General features: G+C 32.4%; 1 protein-coding gene across 1 annotated transcript in view; it reads right to left on the minus strand.

The window, feature by feature from the left end:
- The window catches only part of TMEM117 (transmembrane protein 117), a 146,629-nt gene that overhangs the window by 107,793 nt on the left and 26,612 nt on the right, over nucleotides 1-12,224 (minus strand). Inside the window, exon 3 of the mRNA XM_051963710.1 lies at nucleotides 4,412-4,544. Within this exon, the coding sequence (XP_051819670.1) occupies nucleotides 4,412-4,544 (133 nt within the window). The remainder of the gene's footprint in view (nucleotides 1-4,411; nucleotides 4,545-12,224) is intronic.

Raw genomic sequence — 12,224 nt, forward strand, 5'->3', positions numbered from 1 at the left:
TCATGAAAAAATAGTCAACCAGCTTGGTAAGGGAAGCACAGTAAAATACTAAAGATAATAACACCTTAAAAACAGGCTGAGAAAATCTTTTTCAAGATTTGTAAGGGAAAATTGATATCCTAAAACCTGAGGGTAAAATAGAAATTGAAATAATATATTGATCATCTCCTGAAAGAGATCTCCAAATGAAAACTCCCAGGAATATTATAGCCAATTCCAGAGTTTCCAGGTTAAGGAATAAATACTGCAAGCAGCCAGAATGAAATAATTCAAATAACAAAAGCCACAGACAGGATTAAAATAAGATTTAGCAGTTACCTGGTAAAAGAATTGGAGACCTTGGAATATGACTTGCTGGAGGACAAAGAAGTTAGAATTACAACCAAGAATCACTAACCAGGAAAACTGAGTATAATCTTTCAATGGTAAAATGGATATTCAATGAATGAAACGACTTTTAAGCATTCCTAATGAAAAGACCAGAGCTGAATAGAAAATTTGACTTTAAAATACAAGACTCAAGCAAAATTATAAGGTATTTGATAAGGTTAAACTCTTTGAATTCCTATGTGGAAAGATAACATTTATAATCCCTAAGACCCTTACAATTATTAGGACAATTAGAAAGAGGGATACATAGAGGACACATATGAGTTAACCATAATGGGATGATATCTAAAAATCAAAACATAATTAAGAGGTGAGGAAAAAGGGATAGACTAAGAGTAGGAAGAAGGTACAAGTAATGGGGCAAATTATTTCATATAAAAGAAATACGAAAGGGCTTTTTACAAAAGAGAAGTTAGATGGGAGAGTGCATTTGAACCTTATCCTCTCAGAATTGGCTGAATGAAGGAATAATATACAAACTCAGTTGGGTATGGAAATATTTCTTACCCTACAGGAAAAATAGGAGAGGAGGAATAAGAGAAGAAAGGGTGAATTAGGAGAAATGGCAGTAAGAAGCAAAATACTATTGAGGAGGAAGATTAAAAGAAAAACTGAGAGATAGAAGGATTGGCTCTGAGTCTATTGTACTTTATTAAAGAGCTCATGGTCCCCTCTAATAAAATGGACTTCAGATTTCCCTCACAATATGAGATACTCCCTTCTTCCAGGACCTTGGTATTGCTTGGTACCCAGAAAACACAGATGAAGCAGACCAAAAATATAGAATCTCACAGAGTAACAGTCTTCGCTCTTAAGCTTATAGAAGGCTCTACACAAAATAAAGAATCCCATTGGTTGACAAATGGGCTTGTGAAGCAGACCTTAATAGACCTATCTTGACCTTTCAGGAGGTCCTGTCAAGCTAATAAGCACACCCATGGGCTGGTAGAAAAGCAGGCTACAAGCCATCTGAGGGTCATGCATTGCCTATATGATCATGGCTATCTTACCATATTAGAAAGATAAAAGGGATGGAAGAGCAATAAAAATAACTAGAGACCTTTCCACATAGTTGAAATTCTTTTGTCATGCTAGGTTTGTTCAACATAACAAGGAAAAACGAGGGTAGAGGTTCTCTAGTTAGCTTCATAAGATTAAGCAAGAAAACTTACAAATTATAGTTCACATTTCAGAGCCTTATTATCAGAAGTCATAATCACCACACCTATGAAGTCATATCAAAGAGATTAATACTAATTGGAATAAAATAAAGGTCTACTGCTGCTCTTTTCAACAATGAGGTGTCTCAGGCCAATTCCAAAAGACTTGTGATGGAAAGAACCACCTGCATCCTGAAAGAGGACTGCGGGGACTGAATATGGATCACAACATACACAATATTTTTACCTTTTTGTTGTTGTTTGCTTGCTTTTTGTTTTCTTTCTTACTTTCTCCTTTTTAAACTAATTTTTTTGTGCAGCATGATAAATGAGTAAGTATATATAGAAGAATTGTACATGTTTAACATATATAGAATTATTTGCTTTCTCAGGGGAGAAGGAAGGGGAAAAGAATTTGTTACACAGGATTTTGCAAGGGTAAATGTTAAAAACTATGCATATATCTTGAAATTAGAGAGAGAAATATAACATTATCACAATGTCACACTTGCAGTCAGATACTCTTACCTAGAAATTAAAAAAAAAAAAAAAAAGCCATTGCACTCTGGTTTTGGCTTGTTTCTCCAATGAGATTTAGAATGCTCTCCCTCTAGCAGACTTAAGGTCCCAGAGACAGACTACCAATATACAGTTACTTTCTAACTTTCTCTGTATCTGAGGGGTACTCTTGTAGAGTGAAAATTAAGTTATCATCACACCATTCTAATAGGACCCTATCAATCATGTTTTCTATCCATACAATAATGTCACTTACAATAATGACAATTTTAGATCTTATACATAATTATTAACAGTAAAGCACAAGATATATTTTAGATAAAACATTAAAGCAAACTTATAAATAATAAAATACATTGCAATACACATGTAAACCCAGATCACATTCTCCTACCTGAGTACTCAATAGCTAGGTTGAGAAATACACACAGACTTCTCACCAGAGAATATAGAATATTGCAGAATAATATAGAAATGCATGAAAGAGAAAAAGACATCTGTTTCAAGAAACTTATAACTCTAGACTGAAGGTTTTGATGTTCTATTCAAGAACATCTTTGTCATATAAAATTAGTTCTCCTTTTACTGCTTTACAGTTTAATCTCTGCTAGTTCTTTTTCAGCTAGGGAAATCCTCTTTTCTACTCAAACAAAGGTTTTATAAAGCCTTAATCTTACCACCTTAGCTAATTTCTTTAGTATAGCAAACTGCAAAGCTCCTAAGACTGACTAGATAGATCAGACAATCCAATTATTCATTTAACTTGAAGACTGAACTATCCAATCAGAATGGAATTCAAAGTGATACATATAGCCCATTCAATGGAATACAGTTGCAACATTCTCTTGGTTTTTCCTTTTCAAGTCAAAAGTGGCAATAGAGAGCAGCAGCAAGCACATGAAAATTTTCACCTTTGCAACTTAAATGATCACTGAAGGTCAACAGCCCTTCCTGGAACTTTTGGCCAATTAAATTAGTTCTTTCTCCAAACTTTTCCCCAAAAACTTGCCTGAAAAGTACTTTCATTATTTGGCAAATGTCTGAGTTCTTTTTTTAAAAAACAAACCTAAGTCCTTAATGGCACTGGTAAAGGTTATGTTTTTTAATTCCATCTTTAGAATATAATGAAAATACAAGGAGAAAGGATATAGGGAGATGGGGGTAAAGGGAAGAGAGAACACCCTCTTGTTTCATTGTAAAATGAAATAAATGTGGAAAATCAAAATTCAATTTTACTTGGTGCATCTAGTGCTGTAGTGATTTGATTAGTGATGTACTAATTGTGGAAAACAACCACTAGTATTAAGGGACTCACTTAAAAATGACCCATTCAAAACAAAAATAATACTATAGTGAATATAAAGGAGAAGAAAAAGAGTGCCAGTTCTAAATATCTAGAGTTAAATAAAGCTTATAAGAGTTTTATAAGAGCTGCATGTAAACCAGGAGACTCTCATTTAAACTTCACACTTCCAATAATCAGACATGACTGGGGCATATGTTTGTAGAATTATATTATAGTATTCCTAGGGCCAGGAGACTTTAGAATCACTAACAGACAAATGGTTAGAACAATATCACTCATAAGGTCAGAGAACCTCAGAATTATTACTATATCTTCCCTAAAGTCTAGGGGAAAGAATATATAATTATATTATTATATTCCTAAGGCCAGAAAACTTCAGGATTCCTGCTGTATTTCCCCTAGAAGCTGCACCTCATGTACTCCATCAATAAGACAGACTAGGAAATTAAGTTCCCAAGATGAGCATTTTAACATTTCCTGAAAAGGGAGAAAGAATAAGCTGTTATAGTTTTAATGTTTATTTCCTCCTGTATTCATTTAACTTTTCCTTAAAAAAATTAGATACTATGCCATTTAAAGCATTCTTGTTCATTACTGATATTAATTCATTGTCTATGGTATCTTTTTAACAAAATATAATTTGCCTATTTTAATTGCCTCTTTTAATTAATTTTATTTTGTCTTTTGCTTTAAAATCATGATTTCTCCACATGTGCAAAAATGTTTGTGGCAGCCCTTTTTGTATGGCTAGAAACTAGAAACTGAATCAAAGTACTGGAATCTGAATCAAACTTTTTGCTTCTTAGGCTTCTAATCATCAAATAGAACTACTTTACCAGCCACTTCTAATCTACTTCAGAGGGGAGTTTAGCTCCATAGAGAGGAAAAGTTTTAAATATGAAGGACAGATTACTTTTATTTATAAAAAGACTCACTTGAAAACTTTACTCTCGAAACTTCCACAGTTACTTATAAGCATATAGAGGAATTTCCAAAAATAACAATGATCACAGTAATAAAAGGAGAAATGGCTTACCCCATGTTTCCTTCCATGAGAAGAATCATATTGTATATATGGGAAAATATGAAGAGGAAGAGAATGGTACTAAAGAACATTGTCATCCAAGAACCATGATCCTCTCGAAACATTTTCAACCGAAGCAACTGACCTAAAATATGAATATTATTTTTAAGATTATCATCCAAAAAAGTACCTTGAAAATACATGCTTACTTGGCTGGAAGCCAAATTAGACCCTCACTATCTTATAAAGTCTTATATTCATGAAATCACCTTACACTGCTGCCAATTCCTTCTATTGCTTAAATTAATATATTTACTTGGAAGAAACCTAAGACATAAGCATTGGAAAATATTTCATACTGCAAATAATCATTATAGTGATGGTCTAATGTTTGGTGTCTCCATTGATAAATCTAACATCCTTTCCTCAATTGTAATATTTCTCAGCATTTGACATTCTTGATCACTTTCTCCTGCTAGATACTATCTCCTCTAGGTTTCATTCAATAATCTCTCCTAGTTCTCCCACCTGTCTAACTACATTCTCTTAGTGTCCTTTGTTAATTTTTCAGATAGGCCATATTCACTAATTACGGGTAACTCCCAAGGCTTTATTCTGAACCTTTTTTCCCTTTTATTTCATACTCTCTCACTTAGTGAGCTCATCAACTCTCATAGATTAAATTATCATCTCTAAGCATTTAATTCCAACACCTATATTTCAAATCCTAGTTAATCTCTTAAAATCATGTATTAAAAATTACTTTCTGAACATCTTGAATTGAATGTTGCATAGGCATGTCAAGTACAACTTTTTTGATTGTCCAAAAAAGAGCTCATCATATATGTTATGTGTCAAATATATACTAAATACTTAATAAATAATTAACCATTGATTGACTATAAAATTGTGACCAGAGGAGGACAACCAAGAGCAATAGCAGGTGAGAAGATAGTCACCTGCAAGAAGGAGCTTAGATCCCACACAAATGCTCCAGTAGAGTTTAACAATTCATATTCTGGAAAGAAAGAATCACTTCTAAACTCTTCTATACAATGAAGGAATGCAAGGAAGGACTCCTAGATTTCTGCAAATGACCCTAGAATGTGCAAGCCATGGTAGGGCTAAGGTTGAGCTCAGAAGGCAGAACCCAGACATCCCCTGAAAATTTATGCCAAGAACATGACTCGTTGAAGCCCCTAGCATTTTAGCTTCGATCATGCTATCCTCAAATCCTGTACAGCTACAGAAACTCATTAAAGATAGCAATCTTTGAAACATATCCAGTGAGACATGGTGGCCTGAGATCTGTTGCAGGAGAAAGTCCCTTGAAAAAATTCAGCCCTTAGACTTCAGCATCAAACAGGAAGAATTCCAAGCAGAGCTTACAGTGGGAAGAGAAATAGGAGTTCTGTGGCAAGAAGAAGGCCTAAGAGGGACCAATTCAAAACCCAACAGGTTCTTTTCATGTTATTCAGTTATTTGACCCAAATATATTGTTCCCTATCCCCAATGTAGATATTGAAATAGATGAAACAAGCAAACCAAGGAAAACTGTGAATACCATGAGGAACTACCTTAGTTTTAAAGGATGCTTAGCAATAAACACAAGTCTATGTAAAGCCTCAGAGGAAAAAAAAAAAAAGTTATGCTATAAGGACTACAAAAGTATTAACCAGAAATTAAATAAGAGATATAGAATTGAAAAACTAAGTATAGGAGAATGACAAGGAAAATAGATACTTTAAAAGATAAAGTAGAAAACTTTTTTTTTTTTTGCTGAGGCAACTGGGGTTAAGCAACTTGCCCAAGATCAAAAAGCTAGAAAGTGTTAAGTGTCTGAGACCAGATTTGAACTCAGGTCCTCTTGACTTCAGGGCTGGTGCTCTATCCACTGCACCACTTAACTGCCCCTATAGTAGAAAATCTTAACCAAGACCTAAAGCCTTTTAAAATTAGAATCAATTAATTGCATTGTTGGTGGAGTTGTGAATGAATTCAACCATTCTGTAGAGCAATCTGGAATTATGCCCAAAAAGTTATCAAACTGTGCATACTCTTTGATCCTGCAGTGCTACTACTGGGCTTATATCCCAAAGAAATACTAAAGAAGGGAAAAGGACTTGTATGTGCCAAAATGTTTGTGGCAGCCTTTTTGTAGTGGCTAGAAGCTGGAAAATGAATGGATGCCCATCAATTGGAGAATGGTTGGGTAAACTATGGTATATGAATGTTATGGAATATTATTGTTCTCTAAGAAATGACCAGCAGGATGAATACAGAGAGAATTGGAGAGACTTACATGAACTGATGTTAAGTGAAATGAGCTGAACGAGGAGATCACTATATACTTCAACAATGATACTGTATGAGAAGATGTAGTCTGATGGATGTGGATATCTTCAACAAAGAAATCTAACTCAGTTTCAATTGATCAATGATGGATAGAAGCAGCTACACCCAGAGAAGGAACACTGGGAAATGAGTGTAAAACTGTTTGCATTTTTGTTTTTCTTCCCAGGTTACTTTTACCTCCTGAATCCAATTCTTCCTGTGCAACAAGAGAACTGTTCGGTTCTGCACACACATATTGTATCTAGGATATACTATGACATATTTAACATGTGTAAGACTGCTTGCCATCTAGGGGAAGGGGTGGAAAGAGGGAAGGGAAAAGTCAGAACAGAAGTGAGTGCAAGGGATAATGTAAAAAATTACCCAGCTTATGTTCTGTCAATAAAAAGTTATAATAAAAATAAACTTTTAAAAAAGTGAAAAAAATAAAATTAGAATCAGTCAGTCAACATGACTCGATAGGACAAGAAGAAATATTTTAAAACAAACCCAAAAATTAAAAAAAAGAAAATCTAAAGGATATTATATAAAAAACAATTGAGCTGTAAGATCTATCAAAGAGAAATAATCTAAAAATTATATTATTATTAGAAATTCATGATCATAACAAAAAGTCTGGATACCATATTTCAAGAAATTGACAAAGAAAACTGTCCAGAATTTTTAGAACCAGGGAGCAAAGTAAAACTAGAAAGGAGCATTTAAATAACCTAATGTTGGGGGGGAGGAGGGAGGGAATTAAATAACCTATAAAGAAATTTGCAAAGAAAGAGTTCTCAGATTTACAGATGAAATCTATCAATCATTCAAAGATGAATTAACTACAATATTATAGAAACTTTTGCTAAAATAGAAAAATAAATGATCCTACCAAATTTTATGTGGCACATATAGTCCTGGTGCCTAAAAACAGGTGAGATAAAGCAGAGAAAGAAATATAAGGGAAGGAACCAATATATCCAATATAAATGAATATTGATATAAATATAACTAATGATTTAATAATTATCAATTATGCTATTGCAGAATGCTTCAAATATCAGGCACTACCATTAGATTTGCATACTACCAGGATTTCAGGGTTGATTCAATATGAGGGAAACTATAAATACAATAGACAATAATAAAAACAAAAAAATCACATGACTATATTGGTAATTACATTTAAACACTTGATACAATTAAATTTTTTTTAATAAAAATATGAAAATACAAGAACAAATGGATTTTTTTCTTAATATAATAAAAAATATCTGCAAGATACAAAATAAATCCATATAAATCATCTTTTCTATGTTACTAACAAAGTCCAGCAGCAAGAGATATAAAGAAAAATTCCGCTTAAAATAACTTCAGATGATATAAAATATTTGGAAGTCTACCTGCTAAAACAAAGTTAGGAATTATATGAACACAATTATAAAACACTTTCCACAAAAAATAAAGTCAAATCTAATTAACTGGATGAATACAAGTGCTCATGTTAGGCTGAGCTAATTTAATAAAAATAACAATTCTACCTAAATTAATCTACTTTTTCAGTGCCATACCAATCAAACTCCCAAGAAATTATTTTACAGAGCTAGAAAAAATAAAAACAGTTTATTTGGAAGAACAACAGGTAAAGAATTTCAAGAGAATTAATGGGAAAAAATGCAAATGAAAGTGGCCTAGCTGTATCAGACCTAAAACTATCTTATAAAGCAGCAGTCATCAAAACCATTTGGTACTGGTTAAGAAATAGAGTAATCAATCAGTGGAATAGGTTAGGTTCACAAGACGCAATAGTCAATGAATACAGTAATCTAGTGTTTGATAAACCCAAAGATCGCAGCTTCTAGGATAAGAACTTACTATGACAAAAACTGCTGGAAAAATTGGAAATTAATATAGCACATACTAGGCATTGACCCACACCAAACATCCTTATACTAAGATAAGGTCAAAATGGATTCGTAATTTAGATATAAAAAGTGATACTATAAGCAAATTAGAAGAACAAAGGATAGTCTACCTCTCAGATTTGTGGAGAAAGAAGGAATTTGAAGTCAAAGAAGAATTAGAGAACATTATGGAATGCAAAATGGATCGTTTTGATTATATTAAGTTAAAAAGTTTTTGTACAAACAAAATCAATGCAGACAAGAAGGGCAGCAATAAACTGGGGGGAGGGGAGAGGATTTATATTAAAGGGTTCTGATAAAGGCCTCATTTCTAAAATATATAGAATGGACTCAAATTTATAATACAAGCCATTCTCCAACTGATATATGGTCAAAGGATATGAACTGACAATTTTCAGATAGAGAAATTAAAACCATTTCTAATAATGAAAAAAATGCTCTAAATATTGATCAGAAAAATGCAAATTAAGAAAACTCTGAAGTACCATTCTACACTCTCAGATCAGTTAAGATGACAGGAAAAGATAATGATAAATGTTGGAGAGAATGAGAAAAAATTAAGACATTAATCCATACATTCTTGGCTGAATTGTGACCTGATCCCACCATTTTGAAGAGCAATATGGAACTAATACCCAAAGGGCTTTCAATATGTGCATATCTTTTGATCCAGCAGTGCCTTTACTGGGCCTGTATCCCAAAGAGATCATAAAAAAAGGGACAGGACCCACATATGTGAATATGTAGTAGCTCTTTTTGTAGTGGCAAGAAACTGGAAACTTTTGCCCAATATTTGGAGAATGGCTTAATAAGTTATGGCATATGAATGTTATGGGATATTATTGTTCTATAAAAAATAACTATTAGGATGATTTCACAAAGGCCTGGAGAGACTTACATGAACTGATGCTAAGTGAAGTGAGTAGAACCAAGAGAATATTGCATACAGTAATGAGATTATATGATGATCAATTCTGATCTTTTCAACAATGAGATGATTCAAGCCATTGGTTTTGTGATGGAGAGAACCATCTGTACCCAGAGAGAGCACTGTGGGGTCTGAGTGTGAATCACAAGAGAGTATTTTCACTTTTTTTTCTTGTTGTTTGCTTGCATTTTGTTTTCTTTCTCATTTTTTCCTCTTATTGATCTGATTTTTCTTGTGCAGCATGATAATTATGGAACTATATATATAGAAAAATTGCACATGTTTAACATATATTGAATTACTTGCTATGTAGGGGAATGGGGAGGAAAGGAGGGAGAAAAATTGGAACACAAGGTTTTGCAAGGGTGAATGTTGAAAACTATCTATGCATATGTTTTGAAAATAAAAAGTTTTATAAAAATTAAAATAAAATAAAAACCTAAGTCATAAAATAGATAAGTAATGTCTATCTAAAAGCAAGACTTAATACTGGAAGCCTTCCTGTTAAGATGAAAGATAAAGTAAGGTAAAGAATTGTTACTATTCTCATTTGGTATAAATATATGAACTATAAATAATAAGACAGAAAAATAAAGTAAGAGACAAAAATATGCAACAGATAAAAAAATTATATTATTTTTGCAAATGATATGATGTTTTATTTAAGAGAACCCTAGAGATTTTACTTAAGAGAATCCTAGATTTAACTAAAAATTAATTGAAATAATGCCTTCAGTAAAGCAGCAGTATATAAAATAAATTGATATAAATCATCAGAAATTTTATACATTTCCAAAAAAAAAAAAAAAAACCTCAAAAGGAAAAAGGAAAAAAGATAATCTTGACAGAGACAACTAATGATAAATATTCAAGAACTACATGAAAGCAACTATAAAACATTGTTTATAAAAATAAAAACAGACAAATTATTGAAGACATACTGATTGCTCATGGTCTAACCATGCCAATGTAATAAAAATGACTTATAAATCTGTTTAATTAATTTGGTTTGTCTATATCAAACTATCAAGTATTATTTTATAGAACTAGACAATTGATCTACTAGACCAAAAAATTAAGGATCTCAAAGAAATGAATGAAAAAAAAAAAGGGAAGCATGGAAGTCCAGCTCTTATAGTAAGAGAAGAATCCATTTGTTCCTGTGCTTTCATAATTTCTTTTAACATAAAAGCAATATTTCATCATATCAGACTTTTAAATGTTTGTTTACTAATATAGTCAAACTATATTACAATTTTTAAAAAGAAAAAAAGCTAATCAGTAGACTACATTAAAAACCCAAGAATTAGAAATTTAAAAAAAAACTATTATTCAATAAACACAAAGAAGAAAATTACTAAGATAAGTACTACCTATTCTAGAAAAATTGCTGGGAAATCTGGGAGAAATTAGGTTCAGACCAGTTATTTTAAATTATACATAAAAGGATCAGAGCATGTCAATTTAAAATTAAGTGAAAAAAAAGGAAATCAGAGCTACAAAGAATTAGAAAATAGAATTATATTATAGGCCAGAACTCTGTACTTGAAACAAGGATTCTTACAAGATGCTAACTCAGTGGAATTGATAAAACAATGATTATCTAATTTAGTATGGTGATTAATAGTTCTCTAGTTCAGTACATATACTTAGTACTTAATATAATTCCATAAGATTGACACCTATTCTATAAGATTCACACCTATGATAATATAATTAGAATACAGCATATAATCTGAGACAAACTCAGCCAGGGTCAGAGCCAAAGAAGACAAGAGGACTGGAGGCAGGAGCTCAAGCTCTCGGAGTCAAGGAGAGAGATTCATTCCATCTTCATCAGCCTCTTGGTGGCCTGTCCTCTTGCTCCCCACATTGAGACCAAGGCCAATCTGAAAGTCTCTCAAGAAAGCTAGCTGGGCCCCAGACAAGGAAATTAGACTGTGAAGGAGATAATAAAGGATTTGGATTTTAACACCTGGCTATTCCTGTGATGATTAATCTGCTGAAAGAAAGGCTGGTCCAGAGACCTCCAGAAAACCAACCAGAACATTACAGAATTATAGCATGGCATACAATGTATAAAACCTCATCCAGGCAATAAATGTCCTAAAAATTAAAACGAATCAAATAGAAGTCAATTACTCCATTAGACAACAAGAAATATTAAAACAAATTCAAAATACTGAAAATATAGGGGAAAAAATCGTGAGGTCTCTCATAGAAAGGGGGGGAAAGTGACATACAAAACAGATTGAGAAAAAAAAAAAAAAGAATCATTGTATTACCTGAATGTCATGATCAAAAGAAGATCCTAGACATTTTTCTAAATATCTTTAAAAAAAAAAAAAAACTATCTGAATCTCTTAAAACCAGAGAGCAATGTAGAAAAAAAGAAAAAAAAAAAAGAATCCTAAAAAAAAAAAAAACCCTAAAATGAAAAGTCCCAGGAACACAATAGCCAAAATTCAGAAATTTATATTGAAATCATCTAGAAAAGAATTCAAGTACTAATAAGTCACAGTCAGAATCATGTAAGATTTAGTAGTCACTATTATGAATGAGTGGAAAGTTTGGGACACATTATTCCAAAAGGCAAAATACATTTGCTTACAACCAAGAATAACTTGCCCAGAAACTT

This window comes from Antechinus flavipes, chromosome 5 (genome assembly GCF_016432865.1).
Source record: "Antechinus flavipes isolate AdamAnt ecotype Samford, QLD, Australia chromosome 5, AdamAnt_v2, whole genome shotgun sequence".
NCBI lineage: Eukaryota > Metazoa > Chordata > Mammalia > Dasyuromorphia > Dasyuridae > Antechinus > Antechinus flavipes.